We start from the raw sequence: 24,086 nt of genomic DNA, 5'->3' as shown, positions 1-24,086 counted from the left end.
ATCCTTCGCTGCGGGGCAATGTTCTCTGATAAATATCGAGTCTCTTCCTTACAAACGGCGCTGGGCTTTTAGAGCCAACAAGGATTTCTCCTTGTTTAACATGCTTGAAAGGGAGAGAGCAGCCAAATCGTCCCCCGTCTTCCAGGACTTGGCAGGGGGCTGCGTGTTTTGAGTGTGTTTTGGCCGAGTTTTGGTGTTCTGACTCAGCAAATGGTAACAAAGGAAGGATGGTGAAGCCTTTCTTTATTCCATAATCCTGTTTGCTTTTCTGGAAACGGGCTATAGCCTCAGAATCACTGACTCAAATTTTGGATCCCATTCTCATGACGAAGCGGCTGTCTGGTTTAAAACAAGCCTGTTATAAAAAGGGCGCCTGAGATCCTGGCTGTTTGTAACAGCTTCTGACGTTCCTCCAGCACCGGGGAGCTTGGCTGGAACGGAAAATGTCCAGAGCTGGAACCAAGGTAAGTTTATTTGCAGCCTATTCGCGATTGGGGCTCGGAGTACAGAATTTATTGGGGGTAAGTTGTGGAAAAGCTTGGTGGTTTTTGTTCTGCTGACAGCTTTCCCCTCTGTCAGTCGCTTGGCAAGAGGAGGTGCCCGAAACCCCTCCTGGGGCGGAGGGAACCCAGAGCTGAGCCCTCCCTAGTCTTTTCCCAGATCCTGGCTGTTTCCTCTAGGTCTGGCTCTGCGAGACGCTGGAGAGGAACACAGTGACTGGTGAGGGGATATTTTAAAATGCAGCAGGACCTGATGCCTTGTTAATTTGATGGCGGAAGCTTCTGTGCCAGCAGCGAATGTGATGAGCAGAGTCTCGTGGATGCTTCCTCGAGAGGAACCGAGTCCTGATGCCAGCAGCAGCCGCCACATCTTCGATGATAGAACAAAGGGTTTGCTACAACAGAAAGATGCCTGAAAACGTTCCCCGAGAGATGTGAACCGGCTTGGTGATGTGGTGGCATCGGCAGAGCTGAACTGGAACCGGAGCAGAAGGCAGATGAGGAAGCTCGGCTGCAGTTAGCGATGCGCATCAGTTGGGGATCCTGCTCCGATGCCGCGGTCTCGAAGTTCGCAGAGCCGGTTGGTCACGCAGACCTTGCTGCAGGTTGGGCTGGGCCAAATGGCTGGGAAAGAAGGGGGAGAACTTGGGGCTAGTGGCCAATTTCTCCTGTCAAATTTAAATAAGAGTTAAGAGGTTGTGGACAGATGTACATCTTTTTTTATTAGTTTTGCTTTTGGGTTCTGTTCCTTGTAGCCTGTGTTGACTGTAGGACCCAAGGGGCAGAGGGGTTTTGCAGATGCCGTGGAAGATCTAGATTCAGTCCCTGCTTCTCTACAGCTTTTTTCTGTGATCTTGGCTCAAAGCGATTTGGCTATTTCTGAGCAGGCGCTAGGAACCGAATGCAGTGTGCTGCTCCCTTCCGACCTGGGGGCTGTAGATCACAGTGCTACATTTTTTATGTCCCTGTACATAAGAAGGCGCTGGAGAAGTGCAACTGGTTCATGCTCAAGTCTCTTGTCCGCTTAAAGAGACTTAAACCTGTCCTATCTTTATCCTGCTGAGCGCCAGGTCCCTGCTGCAGGGAATGTGTTCACTATGTGCTGCTGTGGAGCAGCAAAATGTCCAGGAGGAGCAAATTCAGTGCAAATCACATCTTTTCTCTGTGCTGTGCTCTTGCCTCGCGTGTTCCAGGGAGAAGAAAAGGGTGAAGGAGAGAATTAAACGTTATTAAACGTTGTTACTGAAGGAAGGTGATTTGCGTTGGGGTAAGAAGTGACTGAAACAAAGCAATGAATCTGGAATTGAAATGGCTGGTTCATAATGGGAGATCCAGCTCTTGAAAATAAGAGGAAAATGTGAGGGAAATGACATTATCTAAATAAAAGTCTGTTAACAGGCCACAAGAGCAAGGACATAAATCCTCTGGCATGATTAGTCTGAGTCCCCAAACGCCTGGTCAGGCTGGTGGGACACGCTGACCAACCAGCTCTAAGCAAACTGCGGCTAAATTATTTATTAACACAAAGTGAATGGAAAACAAAATAGTAAGAGGGTTGTCTTATGTTGGAATTTGTCCCCTGGGTTGAAGCGGTGACAACGAACAGTGTTTTAACAGCACTGATGTTAGAGCAATGTCGGCAGCCAACTCACGTAGGTGACGTCCAACCAGCCAGGATCAAAAGGTGTTTGGATGTCTTAATGCTCAAGCTGTGGGAAAACTATGGGAAAACCGGATTACGAGGTTCTGCACGTTAGATGTTTAAATCGTGGTGGCTAGGGAAATTCTCTTGGCAAGTGGTGAAACGCTGTCTTGAGCGCGCGCTGCATTGGATCAACCAATTTTTACATCAGTTGAGTCAATGCAAGACTCTAGAAGATGCTGGAGTAATTAATGAAACTCCTGCTAAGCTGGAAGATGGGTGGGTGATTGGGTGCAGGTGAACGGGATCTGTTGAGATGAATTCATAGAATCATTTTGGTTGGAAAAGAGCTTTAAGATCATAGAGTCCAACCATTAAACACAAGCCTGGCACTAACCCATGTCCCTAAGAACCTCGTCTCTACGTCTGTTAAATAAACTATTGTAATTTCTTGTATGATCCGGCATCACAGTACCACAAGCAAGCAAAGGATAGAGTCAAAATAGACATGATGGTTCAGGATGCCTTATTGCGAAGAGCAGCTCTTGATGGTTAATTGTCATCTGGAAGGACGTGTGAAGGACCGGTCTGGGTCTAGGACCTAGCAATGTTTCCACAAAGGGCTTTCTGAAGAAAATGCGTCACCTCTCAGGGCTGGCTGTTTTGGTGATTCCTCGGCAAGAGGAATGGGGTTTCCTCTTGAGATCATTTCAGACTGGTTGTGAGCAAATAGGGAAAAAGTGTCCCTAAGCCAAGGGTGTTGCAGTCAGCTCTTGGGCAAGAAACATGGTGATGGGTCAGAAGTCTGTCAGCCGTATCACAAGCTTGCCGCAACCAAAGCAGGAGCAGCAAACACAATCTTCGTGTGTCTGAAGACCTGTGCTATCCACCATGTACCTGGAATGCTCCTGCAGTTTTATGTCCAGTTTTGGCGTTGACTTTCGAAGAAGCCAACTGGGGACCATTAGAGTGGGAACAAGGAGAATGATCAGGAGGCTGGAAGACAAGGCCCAGGAGGAAAGAGACACTTGGTAAAGGTCTAACTGCAAACGCTTAGTAACCCAGACTAAGTGAAGCTCCGCTTAGTACAGTCCATTGGCTACTCTTGGCTCCCTTGGCCATAATTTAGTGACTTCTGATCCTAGAGAAGGTGGGAGGTAAATGATTTCAGTGTTTTGCTGCAAAGAGGGCAAGGACTTCACCAAGGGAGCTTTGCGTTGGATTGGGATGGAACTGGGTGCTGCGAATTGTTGGCCGGGGTTTGTTGGTCCTGCTCAGTGGTTGGGCTTGGTGAGTTTTTGACATCTCAAGGGCTTTGTTTTCAGATATTTCACACTGTGATGTGGCTAGAATATGGATACAGGTGCGGGGTGATGAGGAAACTCCCTGCTTCCCTTCTTCTGCTTGTCTTTAGGTCACCTTCTATGAAGACAAGAATTTCCTAGGCCGTTACTATGAGTGCGACAGCGACTGCCCCGATTTTCACACCTACCTGAGCCGCTGCAACTCCATCCGGGTGGATGGAGGCACCTGGGTGGCCTATGAGAGACCCAACTTCTCTGGGAACATGTACGTTCTGACGCACGGCGAGTATCCCGACTACCACCAGTGGATGGGCCTCAACGACCGCCTCGGCTCCTGCAAAGCCGTCCAGATAGTAAGTGTGACCTCTTCCTGAGGGATATCTTAACTAGACACCTGTCATTTAAGGATTTTAGTGTGCTGGTGCAAATAGCAAGGCGTTTGTAACATGGAAGGGTTTGGTCTCTTCTCCCAAGGAACAAGCACCAGGACGAGAGGAAACGGCCTCAAGTTGCACCAGGGGAGGCTGAGGTTGGATCTGGGGAACAATTTCTTCCCCAAAGGGGTGTGGGGCATTGGAACAGGCTGCCCAGGGCAGTGCTGGAGTCACCATCCCTGGAGGGGTTGAAAATACACAAAGATGAGGTTCTCAGGACATGGGGCAGTGCCAGGGGTGGGGGAACGGTTGGGCTCAATGATCTTGAGGGGCTTTTCCAACCAAAGTGATTCTAAAAGTGGAGAAGATAAATTTCTTCCACTCTTATCACAGGTCCCTCAGAGCACCTTGTAGGTGGGTTTCTGGTAACAGCAGCAGTTTTATCTGCATGTTCTTCCAGAGACCTCAGTGTCCGGGCAAGTCGCTCTCCGGTTTGCTGCTGCTGACTGATCCAAATCTGCTGGTGGGAGCAAGGCCTGTCCCAGCGGGATGTGGGTTTTGCAGGAGCACTCAGACCAGTTTGTTCACTTCTAACCAGCCAGGGCTCCTTCTGACACAGGGAACTGAATGTGAGTGTCCCCACGTCCTTCTGGGCAGCATGGACATGGGGAGAACAGCCCTGGTGTCACCAGGAGTGGGAATGACACTTGAAACCATCCCGTTCCAGGGCTCTGGCACCTCCCAGCAAAGAAGTTTCTCCTCATGTTCAGATGGAGCCTCCTGTGTTTCAGTCTGTGCCCGTTGCCCCTCACCCTGGCGTTGGGCACCACTGAACAGAGTCTGGTCCATCCTCTGGCACCCACCCTGAGATATTGATCCATTGATCAGATCCCTCTCAGCTTCTCTTCTCCAGCTCAACAGCCCCAGCTCTCTCAGTGTCTCCTCAGCACAAAGATGTTCCAGACCCCTCAGCATCTTTGTGTCCCTGCACTGGACTCTCTCCAGTAATTCCTTGTCCTTCTAAACTGGGGAGCCCAGAACTGGACACAACTCCAGATGTGGCCTCACCAGGGCAGACCGGAGCGGGAGGAACAACCTCCAACCTCCCCCGACCTGCTGGTCACACTTTTCTTGATGCACCCCAGGTACCGTTGGCCTCTTGGCCACAAGGACACATTGGTGGCTCATGGTCACCCTGTTGTCCCCCAGAACTTCCAGGTCCTTCTCTGCAGAGCTGCTTTCCAGCAGGTCCCCCCCCAACCTGTACTGGTGCCTGTGGTTGTTCCTCCACACATCACTGACTTGAGCAGCACAGCTGTGGTGTCCCAGGTTTCACAGCTGGGAAGGGGTTTTGCAGGGACCATATCCAGCAGGTGCCTGGATTCCCCCCATGTTTGGGGGTGTGCATCGGGACCCCCAGAAAAGCTGCAGCATCAGTGCCTGGCTCTGAGATCCCCCACAGAGCTGGGCTGGGGGAGGCGGGGGGGAGATGCTGTCCAGGCAGCTGCAGATTAAAACCGCCGCGAGTGCCTTCAGGCAACACAGCGCTTCAAAACACAGTGGAAAATACCGGCGCCGCGTCCACCTGGAATAAACCCAGCTGGGGTCAGCAGCTCATTAAACTCCTGGTTGCCTGGAGGAGTGGGGAGCGGAAGGGGTCCCGTCTCTCCCGATGCTCACGCAGAGCTGAAGGGTTTGCGGCAGCAGCGGGACTGAGCCCAGGACCCGCTGACGTGGCCTCATCTCCCCCTGCAAAACTGGGGCCGTGCTGGGGCTTTGAGCCCCAAATGCTCTGGGGCTCAGTACTTTAATGCTTTCTTTGCACGGGAATTACTGCAGGTGCCTCCCCACCATGCTTTTGGGGGCTGTTCAGCTGTCCTGGGGCAGGGGGGGTGGTGCCTGGTCCCAGTCTGACCAAGCATCAGCTCTGCTCCCACCCGCTGATGATGGGCAAAGCTGGGGACACATTGATTCCGTTTTTCTCCTCCCTTTTTCTAGCCAAGTGGAGGCCGGGGCCACATCCAACTCTTTGAGAAGGGTGATTTTGGCGGGCAGATGTTTGAAGCCACCGAAGACTGCCCTTCCATCATGGAGAAGTGGCACATGAGGGAGGTCCATGCCTGCAGGGTCCTGGAGGGCGTCTGGGTTTTCTACGAGCATCCCAACTACCGGGGCCGGCAGTACCTGCTCACCAAGGGTGAATACCGCAAGCCCGTGGAGTGGGGGGCGGCCAGTCCCGCCGTCCAGTCCTTCCGCAGCATCGCCGAGTGAGGCAGCCCGGGGACGGGGCTGCTGGGGGCGTCAATAAAGCAACTGAGTCACTCAGCTCCGCCTGTCCTGCTTGTTCCTGGGGGAGACCTTATTTCAGCCTTTCTGTACTTAAAAGGGGCCGATAAGAAAGATGGGGATGACTTTTTAGCAGGGCCTGTTGTGGTAGGACAAGAGGTGATGGTTTTAAACTAAAGGAGGGAGATTCAGGTTGGATAAAGGGAAATTGTCACCCCTGAGGGTGGTGAGAGCCTGGCCCAGGTTGGCCAGAGCGGTGGTGGCTGAACCATCCCTGGAGACATCCCAGGCCAGGCTGGACGGGGCTCTGAGCAACCTTAGCTGGTGAGGATGTCCCTGCTCATGGCAGGGGTGGCACTTGGGGAGCTTTAGAGGTCCCTTCAACCCAAACTGTTCTGCGATGATTCTATGAGGAGATCTGCAGGCGCCTGAGGAGCAGAGGGAGCTGTTGGCTTCCCCAGTTTGCCCCAATTTGCCCAGTGCCGCTAGATGTCAGGCTGGGCCTGTGCCACAACCATGCAGCAATAACCGATGTTCTCCTGGGGACCTGCAGCCCGTTTGCATATCGAGCCAAGGGCCCTTGTGCTAATGATGCTGATGCGGCAGCAGAGCTGGTCCGGCCGCGCTCCCCGGGCTCTCCCTGCTGATGTATGAGGTTATTACGGAGCGGTGAGGCACGTTAAGCGATGCTTGTCAAGCTGCAGTGCCGTGACCCCCCCGGAACGCAGCTGCCAAGAGGGGCAGCTCCAGCCCCATGGGCTTCCCCTGGCACAAAGATGGGATGAAGAGAGTCGCTTTCCTCCTCCTGCACTTGAACCCTCCAACCTCAGCCCCCTGCCACATTCCAGCCCTTTGTAAAGGGGGATGCATCATCTCCTTGACCAGCCTCTGTCCCCCCCTTGCTGCTCTCCTCCATCACGGCTTGGTGGGCTACAGGATGCAGATAATTCAGCGTTATGGTTGGGTTTTGGTGCATTTTTTCCCCCAAATATTTCTCCAAAGCTCTCCAGGCTCTGAGGGCTGTAAGGCACCAGCTTGAGCATGCCCTAGCTGCTGTTTTTTGCGGGGAGCCTGTTACCATCCCCATTTTTGAAGGAAAACATCCTGTAGGTAGGTATACTCTGGTTGGTACCCTGATTTTGGGGGGATGTTTACCTGGGCAACTCTTTTCCCTGTCTTACATCCCCCATGGTGGGAACTTTCCATCCCCACGCTGGGATTTGTCCCTCCCTGGGGTGGGATTTGTCCCACCACTAGACCCACAGCTGGCAGATTTGGGGTGCTGCACTCTGGCGCTGCTGGTGAACACCCACTCGAGCATCGGAGGAACCAGACCTGGTTCTGGTTTGTCCTCACGGTGACATTTCCTCCCTGTGTCCTTCCCTTGATCTACCCACCGCAAAAACACAATTATCCCAACTCTTTTCCCCCTCCTCCTCCTCCTCCTCCTGCTGGCTCTTGCCCTCTGGTGAATTTTACATTGTGCCCCGAATGTTAGCAACCGAGGCGAACAACAATAAAATATACTAGTTGGGTGGAGTTTTTAAAAATTTTTATTTTAATTTTAAAAAAATTATTATTCTAGATGACATTTTCCATTGGGGACCCCCTTGTCGTGGCCACACGCCGAACGGGGCGCAGACGGACCCGAGCGGGAGCGCAGGAGATCCAAACCCAACGCGCCGCCGCCGCTTTTCGCTTGACAGCTCATTTCCATTTCTCGGTATCAGGGGGTCTGCTCCAGTAATTGGCATGCAGATTGTGTCTGATGGGCCTGGTACACACCAGAAAAAGGCTCCGCTCGTTAGAATAAGCCAACCCCAGGCTGATGGATGGGGCGTAAGGAGGTCATTGCGAGAGAGAACGCACGCACACGCCGACGAAATTTCATATTTTGTGCCCTCCCCCCTCTCCTACTTTCTTTATCCGGCAAACTCTAATCTCTCCTATTTCATTGAGACAAATCCTGCTCCATTTCTCTCTCTTTCCCTTTTCCCTTTAAGGGAAATGTGATGGAACCCACTCCTGGATTTAATAAGAAGACGGTGCGGCATAGCAGGAATTAAAGCGGTGCCATGCTTCATTAACAGCTGGGGATCGCACCGAGCCGGCCCGGATGTTAATTACACTTTGGGAATTAATTGCTATAAGGCGTTCCTCTCCTCCATCAGCCGCAGTCCGGTGGGTGTGCAAGGATTTTTGGAAGCAGAGCCCACTGTGCTGGGTCTATCCCCCCTCCTCGGCGCCAGCTGTGACCGAGGGCACGAAATCTTGAAGCCGCCTTGATTTCCATCCCCTCGGTGCCCAAAACCCGCTGCTGTTTTTCCCTCTTTTTCTCCCTGTGTTGCTCTTCTCCAAACTTTTTCTCCATCAGCCGCGGAGAAGCGGGTCCAGGTGGGACGTGGTGATATTTGGAAGGAGGACATAGTGTCCCCTTCAGAGCTGGATGTCCCCAGGGGACCTCAGGACACACTGGGGGTGGTGGTTTCTCTTTCTCCTGCTCCTTGACCCATCTTTGTTCTCCTGTCCCCTTCCTCTCTGGGTATGGGAGAGTCTCCCCCTACCCCACAGCATCTCCCTGCTGCCGAAACCCCCCAAATTCTCAAAATAAACCGGTCTCTGGTTTCTTCCCTCCCCTTTTCCACCTTCGATTCAACCCCATGAAATATAAAAGCTGCTAAAAAGGTGGTGGTGGGGGGACTTTTTGCCAGAGGGCAGAAATGACGTGCTTGGAAATGAAGAATATTGCTCTGAATGCTGCTGATTTGTTCCTTTTCGGAGCCGGTGGGTGGCAGCCCAGCGTGGGGCACGGTTATCGCTGCGCCAAAGCATCGTATCTGCCTGGGTTTGGAGAGATTGCTGCATGAATTCAGCTTTGTCCCCCCAAAAAATCCCTCCCAGGCTGGGCTGGAGCTGTCACCACGGTGCGTGTGACATGAGCAGCCCGTGCTCCAGTGTTCGCCCTCCGCTTTTGGGCTTTCCAGCGGCGACGCTCCCGGGTTGCAGCAGAAATTCTGGCCCAACGTTGCCCATTGGGGTTTTCTGGGGCTTCTCTTCCGTCTAGAGCCATCAGACAACTTGATGGCACCTTGATTGGCCAGCAAAGGTCATTCATGTCACTTCAGTGCAACACTTTGTTGCTGTTTGGTCCCCTTGGAGCCCTTCTCGCTGAAACCAAAGGCTCTGTGGGTTCAGCTACTTCTTCGGACCGGACCTGAAGGTTATCATAGGACCTGGTGGTTATCATAGAATCATTTTGGTTGGAAAAGCCCCCGAAGATCGAGTCCAACTGTTCCCCCATGTCCCTGAGAACCTCATCTCCGTCTGTTCAACCCCTCCAGGGATGGTGGCTCCACCACTGCTCTGACCCACGCTTTGGTTTTGCCAGTGTGACCCTTTCAAAAATCCTCTTTTCTTCTGTTTTATGTGCAAACCACCCCTATTGGCCCCTGCTGAAGCACAGAGGTTACACAAAGTGTTTCAGGATGAGCTGGTCCCTCTGGTTTGAGCTCATGCGCCAAGTCCGGCCCAGCTCAGGGCACACGGAGCTGTCAAGCTGCAAACAAGTAGGAGCTTGTTCGTATCTCACACGCATCTACACACCCATAAACATGCCCTGGAGACCCCTCCGGTGTCTGCTCACCACCGTGCACGTCCTCTTGGCCAGATGTGGTGGCCACAAACAGACGTCATGGGCAAGAGGTGACTCTCTGAGACATCTGGGTGATGATGGGGGGTTGCTGCTGTGCTGGCACCCCAACCTGCGGCTCCCCAAAAACTGCGGAGGGAGAGGGAGAAGGAAAGCAAAGCAGCACCCAGGGATCATCGTTCTCTGTGCCAGTCCCCAGCAGAGGGCAATAGAAGCAAATGGAAGAGATGAGACCTTGCAAGAGGAGCAGTTTTCAAGGCCCAAGAGGGGACGATGCGCAGCAGGAGCCATGTGCGGTGGGACGGGTGTTTTTGGGGTCTCAGAAGGTGGTCAAAGCACAACAGAGCAACTAAAAGATATTTTGACAGGAGTTAAAGCAAAGCGATGCTTGCAAGAGTTCAAAACTACCAGGTTTGGGTTTGGCTGGAGAAGAAAGGGGAGATAGTTAACCCTTTTGGTTAAACTTGCTTGATTTTAGGTCTGTTTTAAAGTGAAAACTGAGGGTCATGGCTGAGCAGCTCCGGTGCGGGGCGATGGAAGGAAAAGCTCTGAGATTTCCCAGTGGTGATTCTATTCCATGTGGTCAATTTGTGTGACCGACACGAGCTCAGTCTCTGGGTCTCTGGATGCTCTTGGAGAGCAAATTCTACCATAGGCAGAGCAGGTTTCATACCTGAGATTTTTCAGCTTTTCTTTTGTCCCAAACTGCTTGGGCTGTTTCAGCAAGGAGAGCTTTCCAGGGCAGGAACAAGAGGCCCACCCAGCCAGGACAAGACACCTGCACAGACCCCATAGGGATGTCTTTCCTGAGTGCAGAGCCGAGACCTGATCTATTTTGGGGAGGGAAAAAAGCAAGATTTCAAAAGGAAGGGCAAAATCCCTGTGTCAGTGAGCACCCTGGATGACGGGTGCTCAGGGGGGGCCGGACACCCCACGGGGGGTTATTTGGGCAGCGACCCACGCCATTCTATGATTTTTTGGGGCGGGCTTTTTGTTGAGATGCTGCCGCTTGGAGAGGGCACAGCCCCAAAGGAGGGGGACGAAGGGACTGCACCACCTTTGCTCCGCATTAAACCCGTCCTTGCTGAGTTGCAATCTCCCCATCTCGGTGTTATCTCCCCATCTGCCTCCTCTACTCTCGCGCTTCCAGATGCTCCTTATCTCCTCTCACCTTCCCCAGAAACCCTGACCGGAGGCAGAGCCTCTTCCACCCACCGTCTCTTATCAGCCCTCTGGAGTTTTGATTCTCAAAGTCAAAGGGATTTTTGGCAGGGCCGGCGCGCCCAAGGACGTCGGCGGGGACGAAGTCAGCGACCGCGCTCTTCCCTCCACCCTATTCTCCAGGTAGCGCCTATCCCCTTTATTCTCCCACATTATCAATTACATTGGGATTATTATTACTCAGCGAGTCGGCAGACAGCGATTTCCTAATGGGGGAATGTTACAGGCGACTTATTAACGAACAATGCGTCATTAAGGGGGGAGAGCTTCAAAGGCTCCTAAAACGCCGTTTCAAAGGACACAATGCGAGCGGCGCCTGCCATGGCATATCTGGGGGACATGGGCGAAATTTGTAACAAGGAATATACTGGGCCCAATGTAATTAACTAATTCTCGATCAAAGGGGTTTTAGAACTGAATGGTCAGGGAATTCAATTATGGGTTTCCTAATGAAGCGCTGTGTGCCAAGGCGGGGGGATGTTTTCTGCGGGAGAAGCAGGGCTGAGGATCAGGGATTTGCAGGGAGGTTTGGGGAGAGAAGCACCAAAAAAGCTCAATCCCCAGTGGATTTGGTACGGGGGGGACCGAGCGATGCTCCACGGGGGGGAACACACCGTCCCGGTCCCCTGTGACAACTGTTTGTCCCCAGGATGGCCCAGGTGGTGGGACACGTTCACCCTGTGTCTGATCTGGGGCAGACAGACACATCTTTTGGAGCCAAGGCTGGTGGAACCGCCTTGGAAATCCAGGTTTCCTCCTCTGCCCTCCAAATCCAGCCTCCCGTACAAAGAACATCATCCTCTGTTTATGAAAGGAGCATCTCGTCCTCCACTACTTTCTCCTATTATTGAAAGTTGGTTTGCTCACTTTACAAAGGCAAATATATTATGAATTTTCCCTTCATTCCCCCCCCCTTTTTTTTTTCCCACGTCGAACAACCGATTTGTGTGTTGCATGAAAGTTACACAGTTCTTTAGATGCATTTGCTATTTTATTTTCTTTCATTCAAAAATATGTCAGTAATCTTTTTGTTAACATGAAAGATAAAGGATTAGTAATGCAAGATGCAGTTTTCTTGTAACCTTCTTGAAAGCAGACTATAGTTTCTTATCTGGCTCTAACATTCATTTTCCTGAAATGAAGAAAAAAAATAAAAAGGCTTCTTAAAATGAAATAAACTACATTCAATTCAGACGAGCGGCGTTAGTGAAGAAATTTATTGCAGCCGGCAGAACGGAGCGGCTGTGGAGACGTTTCTGTCGCAGCAGCAAGGACCTTCCCCAAAAAATCGTGTACACCATGTGGAAAACGCCACTGCCGAGACAGCGCCATGGCCAAATATCACAAAAATATCCCCAAATGTGCCTGTCCAAGCAGCGGTGGCACTTGCCCTGGGGACATCCGTGAGCAAGACCCTGTTGTGTCCCAAACTGGAGGTGTCCCCCTTAAAAGGGACCTGTAAGATCAGGACAGTTTTTAGGGGGGCGTGTTGTGATAGGACAAGGGGTGATGGTTTTAAACTAAAGGAGGGAGATTCAGGCTGGACATGAGGAAGGAATTGTTGCCCCTGAGGGTGGTGAGAGCCTGGCCCAGGCTGGGCAGAGAGGTGGTGGATGAACCATCCCTGGAGACATCCCAGGCCAGGCTGGACGGGGCTCTGAGCAACCTGAGCTGGTGAGGATGTCCCAGCCCATAGCAGGGGGGGCACTGGGGGACCTGGGAAGGTCCCTTCACCCCAAACTATCGTGACGAGTCTATGAGGAGCGCAGTTGATGCACCTAGCGGCCCTTCAGCACCCCCTGTCCCGCTCAGGAGCCGGCGACTCCTCCCCCGGCTGAAGGGAAAACAGGAAGGGCGGGACCTCCGGTTAACAGACAGGGCGCTCAGCCAATCAGAGACCCAGGCGCAGAGAAGCTTCTGGAGCGGCCCGTAATGGCCGCAGCGGGTCCCACGGGATATAAAATGGCGGTCACGTGGTCGTTGATTCCTTTGGAGGGGTGTTCGGGGAGCAACAGCGGGTGAGCAGAGACCTGCCGGAGATCAGGGACCATCTAAGGAGACTTCCAAGGACTGAGAGCTCTCACGTCTTCTTTGGCGAGTGTTTTTATTATTTTCTTATTTTCCTGGAAGTATGTTTTAGTGTGCCCTTGTTTCCCCCGTCCCACACAATCGATTATTCCTTCTGGTACCCTTGAGTATAAGCGGCCTCTAGTTCCGCTTTTTTGTGAGTGATTGTGTGCACTTTGTGGGTTGTAGTTATTCTTATGAGGTGGTGCTACAGTAGTTTCCTCAACTGGTGTCTGAACCTGTGTTTTGTGTTGTTGGAGTACTAAGTAATTTGGATTAAACCCTGGTTGTAGTTGGCTTCTTGGCTAAACTATTGTCACCAGAATAAAGCCTGTTTGGAGCTCATTGCCTGACTGAATTGCCTTTTGGGGTGTCTCTGTGGTATGTGGCAAGCTGAGCTGTGGTGTAAAGTTATTTATTTTTGCTTTTTTGGGGCTGTCTCTGCCATTCCCGTTAGACTCCAGCAACCTCCATCTCAGCAGCTTCCTCTCATGAGCAAACAGGGGTTTGCAGCCCTGCTTGGCTTCTCATTAATTACATTGTAGGATTGTTTTGGTTGGAAATTACCTTTAAGGTCATCAAGTCCAACTATAATCCAATGCTGGTACTGACCTATATCTCTGCGAACCTCATCTCTGCATCTGTTCAACCCCTTCAGGGATGGTGATTCTGCTATTTCCCTGGTGCACTGGGTGGAAAGGACACAGAAAAACACCAAGAAGGGGGGAAAAAAGAGAAAAGGGGAAAAAATTGGGACAGGAGTCATAGGTGTGGGAGCAGTTGGGGATGCTGTGAGGGGCTACCAGGGGCCAGCAGGTCTGGGAGCATCACCTGCTGAAGCGAACGACTTAAATTGCATGTGTAAAAGTGGAAATTGTCTTTTTGTAGATGCAGAGAATGAAAGCCCTCTGCAACCAGTGACAGCTCCACCAGGGTTAAATCATTATATAAACCGCTGGATTTCTATGGCAATTAGCTAATGGGCCCTCAGCATGTAAAACAAAGTACTTTCACCCCCCACTGTCAGGTGGATTTGGTGAATATTGACTTGGCATAATAAGGAGCTGGTGTTCACAACTTTGTTTATAACCCCATTTGCAGGGAATAGGTTGTTTTGCTTGGGAGAAACTTGATCTTTTTCTGTTGCGCACGGCATGGATTGTGTTCTGCTCCTTTGCAGGGCTGAACAATTAAAATAAAGAGCGTCAACTTTTGGGCTTAAATCTTCACCTTTAAAGTTTAATGGGTCTGTTGTCCTGTGCTGACAGATCATGGTTTCATTTGAGGAAAAGTGTGTTTTCATATCAAAGGAGCCCCCCCGCACTGACCCAGCCTTCCCTCCCCCTCTCTCTGCCCCAGCACACACACTATTTTAATATTTCATATATTTCATAAGCTTTTATGCCTCTAAAAGAGAAGTGAATTTGTGGAGAGTTGAGCTCTCCAGAGCTGTACTTCAGAGCTGGGAAGTAATTCAGGGTGAAGCCTGTATTAATCTCAGGTGAGAGAGATATTTAAATTCAGGCTACCAGTGTGAATATAAAATGGGGATCTCTTTACAAAAATTTTAAATTGTAATATGCAAAGCTTAAAGAAAAGAAACCCCAAGGGAACAGCTTTCTTCTAGAACATTTTGTTCCAACCATCATCTCTTTGCCTTTATTTTTTTATTTTAAAAAACCCTCCCTTTGCCATTTTGTATTTTTTAAATGAAATCTTTCAGTTTTTCAAATGAAATTCCTTATTGCTGGGAGATAGTGGTGGTGGTGGGGGGTGGAATATAAGTACCTGGCTGTGGAAAAAAATGGTGTATGGGCTCAGATTTTAGCAGGAGCAGAAGGGGAAATAAAGCCCTTCGTGGTTGTCCCCAGGAATGTGTCCATGTCACCTCCTGCAGCATCCTTGGGCTGAACTGCTCCATCACCATCTGGCGCAAGTTCAGCTTTCCTCTTTAAAGCAGATAAAATGTTAATATTGATTTGTGATTCTGGACAGCAGGTGGTTAATTTGTGTGTGTTTTGGCAGGGATGGGGATCAGCTTGGGGACGTCTTTACCTGAACCCCATGGTACCGCTCCTGGGTTTGCGTCCCTGGCGAAATCCTGAGGCTGCAGCCAGCTCCCGGGTCAGGAGAAATGGTGACAGATGACATGCTATTATCAGCTGTGTCAATTAATTAAATTATACATTATGCTTATGAGGGTGATATACTGAGCCACTCTAGATTAAGTGTCTCAATTAAGTCTTTAATTTAGATTTAATAAGTAAGTTATTATATGTTAATAAAAGATCAATTAGTTGCTAAAAGAGCATTGATCCAGGTACAGGGAGTGCGGCAGGGAGACACGGAGCTGACAGCGAAGACACGGGGAGATTGCCTGAACAACATGTGTACAATTAAGTTTTTAATATGCTCCAACGGGAGTGGACACGGGGCATCTGGCACTGTATATAAATGTGTATAACTGGTGTATCGCGGTGTCTTTCCACAAGCATGATGCATAGCCCATCCAGACCCTCTTTTTTGGTGATTTCGGGCTAAGGTGGCTCATTCCCATGGGCAAATTTTGGGGGGTGGAACCTGTAGTTGGGCTTCCAGAGGGAGGGGAGAGAAGCGCTGGGCTCCGGTGGAGCCGAGATTTCAGCTGAATATGGATGACATCATTATACGGGTGATCCTTTCAGCAACAGCGAGCCGGGTTTTAAAGTAGCGACCTACAGCATACAAATGATGGGTTTAAAGGAAATAAAAAAAGAGATGATTTGAATAGCATACATTTATAGAAGAATAAGCCTTTCCCCCCCCTCCCTGCTTCAATTTCTAATATCTTTCTATGGGGCAGGCGCTGTGCATTCGAAAAGAAATTAAAACGCTCCTCCTAAATACACTCCAGGCAGTAACAATGGCAAAGTTAAGAAGGTTACGAGACTTAGTTGTCCCAGCAACATGTCATCAAGTTGAAATGAGCAGGAAACATAGATAACGTAAGAAAGGGGAGCGGGGGAGAGGAAGAATAAAACCACAGGAGGAAAAAATGCCAAGAGATTGAGAAAGAAAAGGGAAAACCCTTTTTATTTGCTGTTTCATTAGGATGAATCTGATTTTGTAGTCTCTAAAAGAGGCTAAAATATAATCTCCTTTTGTGTAATGTGCGTGTTAGGAAAATGTGTCATCAGCAATTCTTCTGTACACTACAGCAATATTCAAAAAATTAGCAGGGATATTCAAGGCGAGCTACAAAGAGAAACAAACAGACGACTCACATTTCAAGCCTGAGCTGTCATTTAAGAACGTTTTCAACTTTTTATTAACCTTTTTGATTGTCCCTTATGGTTTTTCTCTGCTGCAGCAAAAGAGCTCTGAGTTTCCAAAGGAAGACAAAGCAGCCTAGAGAAGGAGGTTTGAGATGCAGCTCTGGTGAGCCTGGGGCTCTCCTTGCTCTTCAGCATGGAGGTTTTTTTTGCTGTATGTGGGCACAGAATCTTCGATTAGTGAGATGTTTTGGGGTGAAGGGAAGTTCCCAGCTCCCCCAGTGCCCCCCCTGCCATGGGCAGGGACATCTGCACCAGCTCAGGTTGCTCAGAGCCCCGTCCAGCCTGGCCTGGGATGTCTCCAGGGATGGTTCATCCACCACCTCTCTGCCCAACCTGGGCCAGGCTCTCACCACCCTCAGGGACAACAATTCCTTCCTCACATCTATCCTGAGTCTCCCCTCCACCACTTCCCTGTGCATCGTGTATTTTGGGGTGCTGCAGTAGGACGCGTGTCCGCTTATTGACTTGACATTGTCATGTCCCCCTGATGTTGCAGTTTGATCCCTGGCTAGAGTTACTAGGCAAAACTCTAATTAAAACAGCGATTAATCAGAAGAGGGAAAAATTAAAGCTGATGGTCAGTTCCTGCTGGCAGAGCGAGGGGGCTGTGGAGAAGCCCCTCTAACAATGCACCAAACACAGCATCCCCCGACTGAGCCACAGAGCTGGTTTCATGCTGAGTTGGGTGAGTGATAAAGAGGATTAAAAACCAGTGTTGGCCATGCTGTGGGGGAATGGCCTTCATGGTCCCAGGGAGCTTTTCTAATTATATGTCCCTAAATGTGGACTAAGGAACCTAATTTTATGTACTACTTTTAAAAATCATCTTTGTGTGTGTGCCTCCAAACTCATGACAGCCCGAGTCCCTCGGCTACATTTTAAAACCTCAGTGGTATGTCTTAGCGTGTTCCTTGCTGAGATATTTTTAGTGCTTGTACATTCCATGTAACTACCCCAAATTATTCTGCTTTCTGATAACAATCTCTCCTCTTTCCTTCCCACCCTTTTCTTCCACAAAAATATTTATTTGTTGTGCCTCTTTTTTAATTGTCTCTTGCTGTGGTTTCTTGTTGTGGATTATATTTTAAAGCAAGGATTGATTTAGATAATTGATGGAGAGCTTTGCCTGTGAGGATTTCATAATCCTTGCTATTTTATCTTTGCAATAATTGCTGTGTTTGCGATTATTTCAAAGGACTAAGAAAAAGCAAGACAACAAGAAAACAAGCTCATCCACTCCTGTTTTGCAGCTTCTTCAGGCACCTGGGTGGGCTTCTCCTCTGCAACATGTTCTGTGTGCTCAGGGAAGACAACCAAATGATGCAGGGGGTGAGATGCTGGGGAATGTGAGGGCCTGGGCACCTGGGGCAGGCAAAGCTCTGTCATTAGGGTCACTTAGGGCTTTGGTGGCATGCTGACACTGAGGATGAAGCCCATCCTTCTGGGGGACAATGGGATAGAGCCACCGAGGAGACCCTGGGACCCATATCACAACCACACTTGGCCATGGGTGGTGTGTAACTGCACCAGGGTGAAGGGCAGTGGAGGAGTTGTACCCTTTCATGTCACCTTGCTGCTGGGATGTCATTGTCACACCTCACATGTCCATGCAGCTGGGGCAAGGGCCTGTCCCATGCGTCTGGACCATTTCTGGACAGGTTTGTTCCGGCCCACGCAAAGGCAAGTGTGATCGTGCTGTTGAAAAGCTGCTTTTTTTTTTGGTAAAAAGGGTATTGTTTATGTCCTTCTGGCTTTGGGCCAACTGTGAATCCCTGTGGGCTCAGATCTGCTGGAGGGGACAACGGTGACACGCTGTGTGAATGCAAAGCCATGCTTATGTTTGCTATGGGACTTCGGATGTGAGGCCATGTTGGTATTTGCTGTGGGACGTCAAATATGAAGCCACACCAGTGTTCGCTGTGGGACGTTGGACGTGAGGCCACACTGCTGTTCGCTGTGGGACGTTGGACATGAGACCACACCGGTGTTCACCATGGGACGTTGGACGTGAGGCCGCACCAGGTTTCACTGTGGGATGCTGGATGTGAGGCCACACTGGAGTTCACTGTGGGTCATCAAACATGAAACCAGACTGGTGTTCACCGTGGGACATTGAATGTGAGACCACATCGATGTTTGCCATACGATGTTGGCCCTGAGGCCAAACTGGAATTCACTGTGGGCCATCAAACATGAAGCCAGACTGGCGTTTTGCTGTGGGATGCCAGACACAAAGCCACGCTGGCGTTTGCTGTGGGACGTTGGACATGAGGCTGCGCTTGTGTTTGCTGTGGAACGCCGGATGCGGATGTTGTTTGCCAGCTGGCCGCTGGAGGCTGCTGCTGGCTTTGCAGTCACTGGCAGCTGCCTGCGGTCCCCCAGCACCCACTGGCAGCTGCCTACGGTCCCTGAGCACCCACTGGCAGCTCTGCCCGGCAAACACGGGGCTGAGCGGGACAGCGGAGCATCCTTCTCATCTTTCTTTCCTTCATAGGAAGGAAGGCAACAGGCTGGGAAGGGGTCTAAGGATGGGAGAGGGGTCTCTGTACCACTCTGAAGAAGCAGGGTTCTAATTTATCAGTGGCCAGGTGTATTCTTATAAGAAAGCTGGAGTTTTCAGTGTTCTGTGTGTTTTCTTAGCTTTAGAAACCATTTAAAAAAGGGTCACAGCCCTGGTGTTGCAGACATGCCAGGGCCCTGAGTGCACTAATAGACTTTAATTAACTTGAGCCGGCTCAGCTGGGACTCTCACCCACATACCCCTTACTCTTAAGACTCAGGAGCCGCATTTAAGCCCAGACCTGGGCCTTTACTCCTGGCCTGAGCTCTGCTGTAGATGTGCTTGTCCCCAGTCTTGCCTTTGGCTTCTCTTCTGGGTGAGTCTTGAATGTAAATTGTATTTGGCTTGTTTCTGCCTCCCACCTTAAACCTGCTCTGTATGTGAGAGACCAAAACACATTCTAAGGTGTTTTCCTAACAATTTGTCAGTGACCAAAGGTGTGCTCAGAGTTGTGACTCCACTGTAATCAGAAAAAGGTGATGCCCGTGGTGTTGCCCAGGTCATCTTGAGTTTTCTGCTGTTGTCTGGAGAAGTAAGAAGGGAATGATGTGCTGATTTTCAAGAGTTTGCATAGATGTGATGAGTGCAGGGCAGGTAAATCATTAAAATCATATAGTAATTGTTAGTAGAGGACACAAAGTCCTGGAAAGATTTCATAGCTTGCAAGGGTGCTAGTAACTTGCATTTATCTCTTTGACTGTTGGGATAACGTTTTCCCTGTGGGCTGAGAGAGACAGTATCACTGAAGGGTATCGGTGCATGCAAGGAAAACACTTCTCTAATTCTCCAGATTTCCTTTGAATTAGTCCTCTGGGCTTTTTCGCCTGTTCTAATTTGATCCAAGGCCTTGGAATACATGGAAAAGCACCTTAAATTACACAGGTCCCACATCTTGCACCCAAACGATGTGAAGTCTGCCAAGCTTTCAGCAATTGCAGGGGATGTTTGTCACCCAAGTGCTCTCGATCTCAGCCTCTCTGCAGCATCCTGCTCTGGTTTGTACCCAGCTCCTCATCACCTTGTGTGCCCCTGATGTGCTGGGAATGTCATTGCTGGGTGGATGCTCAGTGGCACTGAGCAGGAGGGGGCACGGTGGGATTTGGGGGCTCTCCCAGCCCCTCTGTGAAGCAGAACTGTGTGGGGATTGAGAGCTCAGGACGCAGGAGGGGGCCTTGAGCAGCCTGAGCAGACTGGATTAGCTCCTGGCAGTTCTTACTGGGTCAGTCCCCTCCTGCTGCTGCTTTGGATACATGTTCCTGGTGCTCAATTCAGGAAAGTAAAGTCTGGTGATGCGATTGCAGGAACGGAGCTCAGCTTTGTTGGTTCCAAAGCCCACTTGCTCAAGTCCTATGTTTTTCCTAAACCTGTGAGAGCTAAAATTGCTGAAGACACTCCTGAGTTTAAGACTTAACACCTGGACATCTGTGCATTCAAATCAGCTGCTGTACCTGGAAGAAAGTAGCATCAGGCTTATCTTTGGGCCCTAATCTCAAGATCACCTCCCTCAATGTTGGGGAAAGAGGTTGAGTCAACTGTTGGTCACAGCTCTGTGTGAGACAGGACTAACAAACATGGCTCTAACAAGAAAAGCTGATGATCTTTTGAGGTCCCTTCTGATCCCTAACATTCTGTGATTCTCTTGATGTACTAGGATGCCTCTGTTCGGAGTTTTGTCAATGTGCTTTAGGAATCAACCTCAAAAAAACCCCAGGTGTTTGGGTACTAAACGGTGAGAATGGATGCTGTGATGCTGCAATGTAGAGGCTGAACTGGGGAGAGAAGATGGCTTTTGGTAATGAAGAGGGATGGTATTGGAAGAGAGGGGGGTGCCTTGGAGTGTAAATCCCCAGGGCAAGGGGGAGAACAGCTGGGGTTGGTTGGATATTCCTCTTTAGGTCCCACTCAACGGATGGACATCACCAAGGTCCTTGATTCCAGTTCCTCCCACTTAACTGCAGATGGATCCCAGAAGTATTTAATCCACCGCAGCCTCTCTTACATGCAAACTTGGTTCCAACACCTGTAGTGAATAAGTGATGGCCACATTTCTGTGCACTGATGGTGACCCCCTGAACTTCTGGCTTTGCTCCTGAAGCTGAGCCTGACTTGGAGGTGAGCAGGGAGAGCTTTTTATGAATAAAAATCAAATAAGCTGCTGGAATCTGTGCTGAGAAAGACTGATCATGACAGAGAGGTAGTGGAGGCTCATGCAGTAGCTCTGCCAGCATCATGAGAGACTCGCTCCTTCCAGCATCTCTTTGGCATCACAGAACTGCTCCCAGTAAGAAAAACCTGGCATTTGAGGCAGCTTCTTTTCTGGCAGAGGTGTTTTATTTTCTTTTTTTCCCTCAGTGGGATGAATTTATATGCAAAATGCTGGCTACAATTGACTCCTTGCCTTTAGGCATGTAGGTAATAGCTAAAAGAGATGCAGAACACAGGAGGCAGCGAGTGTGGAGCGATGCGGTGGGCTGAGATGTAGCACTGCGAGAGCAGCTTCCCAGCAACTTCATGTTCCCAGAGGTTTTGGAATCTGGGGTCTCTTCCAATACGAGGGGCCTCAGATGACTCTAGGAAAGAAACAGATTCAAAATGTGTTTGCACAGTGTGCATTTAAGCTGCTGGGTGATCATCCGGGGTGTCCTGGGTTTTCTGGATCAATTCCTGTGTGACCCTAATGCTAAGCAGGGATGGCATGGTCCCTGCTTGGTCCCAGTGGTATTTTGAGTGTCCCAGAGCTGCAAATACCTTTTGTCTTGGCACATAAAGAGGGAAAAAGTGCATTGCATTCCCCGGAAGTGCCTTTCTTTTCTAACCCAGGCTCTGACCCCACTCTTTGCGTACTGGAGTCCTTAATGTTTGTCCTGCTTCATCTTCCTGGGCTTTGCATCTGGCACTTGCAGCGTTGAGCCATTTCCCAAAAGCCTCAAGCACTTGGGCAGCTGTTTCCTGCGTGTTTCCTTCCACTCCATTTCCTCCTTGGTGGGTGAGCGGTAGGGGATGGTGGAACCAGCACTGCTATGGTTTGGAAGCAGGGGTAGAAAACTGTTTTTCATCCCCAGGGGCAGCCCCTCCATCGCTTTTTTTACACCCTGGGGAAGGAGGGGAGTAGGGAAGGAAACCTCATTAAAGCCCTTGCTGTTGAGTGGCTCATTAGAGTTGGCAAAATGACTCGTTTCCTCTCAGTAGGTTTTTTCTAGGAACTCTGGAGAGAAGGAGTTCATTTAAAAACAAATATACGTGCCTGCAGGGCACAATATTCCAGCACAGGGCTTCTATCCCATTGCCAAGGGAAGAGCTTGACGGTCATTTCTGAAAGGGAAACGGAGCAGTAGGTGTTGGGCTTTGGATTTGGCTGTTGCTTCATTCCTGTCTCAAATCGTGTAAGGAATGGCTGGGTCTCTGCTGGAAATGGTGTGGAAAGAAAAAGGGGAGGAATAGGTAAAGTGTGGGGGGCGAAACTCCTTTCCCAGCACACGCGATGGCTGCGGTCGTGCTGCTCCTGCCAACAGAAACTTAAAGACGGGGGGGGGGGAGAGACGGCGAGAGACAGCGAGCGTACTTATCAAGTGGCTTGGACCGTAGCCGATTTGAAATATTACTAACCTTGCATTTTCAAATTTGATGCACAACAACCAAGATGCTAATACTTTCCTTAGTTTAGAAAAAAAAATCCTTTCACCCATCTCTTCTAGCCGAAGATTAGGAGAGAAGCTTTAAGAAGATTTAAAAAAAAAATCAACTTCTGAGCAGCGGAAAAAATGGTTTGTGATTCAGGGGCTCCGGGCAATTCATCATGGAAATTGGGTTTCTTAGCCGACATCATGTGAATCCTTTCGGCCCTGTCAACTTTTTAATACATTACATTGAGAATGTAAATCGTGTTGGTGAGGGGGAAAGAAGAGGGGAGAGAAAGAGAAAAAAGAGAGCTGCTTCATTTTGGGTTTAGAGGGGAGGCAGCTTGAGGCCTGTAATTCATATTAGCTAAATAATAATGCTTAAAAAAAAACCCACCTCTTTAAATATACAGATATGTATATACACCTAGGGAGGGAGGGGGGAGGGAAGTGAAGGAGACAGACCAAAATTGAAATCATTTTATCCTTTTGAAGGGTGAGTATTTGAAAGGGGTTTGTTATGGATTTATTTTTATTTTCTTTATATTTCTTTTTATTTGGGTTTATTTTATCCCTTTCTCTGCTCGAGCTGGTTCTATCAAAGAGAGGAGCAAAATGAATGTTTTGGAGGTGGAAGAAGATGGAGGACACGGAAAAGGGGGAAAATGCAACAGCAGCCTGGGATCTTTTCAGAGTTGGGCTGTTTGCTTTGCTCGTGTGCTGTATTCTGGTGATCTTGATTAACTCTTTAGTGGCTGGTGAAAGCTAATGCAAATTTATTGACATATTCCAGAGGGTGAAAGGAAAGCAGCGGATGGCGAGGCTGCAGTAGCGCTGCGGGATCTCCGAGACAGGGCTGCATGTACATTGAAGCATGAAGCTTGCAGAGCGTTTTCTCTCCGAAGGCGTCTTTTTGGAGGTTCTATCTGAGCTACACGCAGCACAAAGGCTCTGCTTAAACCCCTGGGTAGGGCTTAGCCGCTGTACAGGCTCCCAGCCAGCTGGGCGATGGGGAATCCTCACCAAACACATACTTCTTAGAGCTGGTTGCTTCCCCTGTGCCTTGAAATATTACTAGAAAAGTGGGTTTGATCATAATCTAAAAGAGGCTGCCTTTATTTTTTGTCATTGGATGTTGCAGCATGATAGAGAGATTTTATACCAGTCATAAAATAATTTAGGTTGGAAGGGACTTTTGCAGGTCTCTGTGGATGTCCTGCTTGGAGCTTGGCATCCAAAACCCATGTGCAAGGGCAGCTCTGGAAGAAAACAGTGAGACAAAGGTGTCAAAGCAAATAGGACAAAGAATTGGCTGTTTTCAACACAAGTTCTGAGAATCTAGAAGGCTACATAGGAAAGTTGTTGCAAGTGGGAATTGTAGCTGGAGCACATCTAGAAAAATCAGGAAAATGAGCTCTGCTGAAGACTTCTTGGTGAACATCTGGAAAGATTAAACTGTTAGAAAAGCCGCATGTGGCACTAGGCTTGGGGAAATGCTCTCAGGTTTTCAGACAGATCCAGCACCTGAGTCGTGCTTAACCAAACCGCTGCT

General features: G+C 49.7%; 1 protein-coding gene across 2 annotated transcripts; it reads left to right on the top strand.

Moving 5' to 3' along the window:
* The first annotated feature begins 80 nt into the window (after positions 1 to 80).
* On the top strand, positions 81 to 6,136 carry CRYGS (crystallin gamma S). 2 transcript variants are annotated; one of them, XM_082055134.1, is made up of 3 exons: positions 81 to 464; positions 3,557 to 3,799; positions 5,819 to 6,136. In XM_082055134.1, the coding sequence occupies exons 1-3, from the start codon at positions 444 to 446 to the stop codon at positions 6,089 to 6,091; spliced, it is 537 nt and encodes a 178-aa protein (XP_081911260.1). In that variant the 5' UTR covers positions 81 to 443; the 3' UTR covers positions 6,092 to 6,136. The 2 variants fall into 2 exon arrangements, with proteins under 2 accessions (XP_081911260.1, XP_081911259.1); XM_082055133.1 differs by lacking the exon at positions 81 to 464 and adding an exon at positions 492 to 1,080.
* Positions 6,137 to 24,086: the final 17,950 nt, after the last annotated feature.

Source organism: Streptopelia decaocto (genome assembly GCF_964273445.1).
Source record: "Streptopelia decaocto genome assembly, chromosome: 6".
NCBI lineage: Eukaryota > Metazoa > Chordata > Aves > Columbiformes > Columbidae > Streptopelia > Streptopelia decaocto.
Note: the sequence above shows the minus strand (reverse complement) of the source record. Positions and strands in the feature narration are given on the sequence as shown.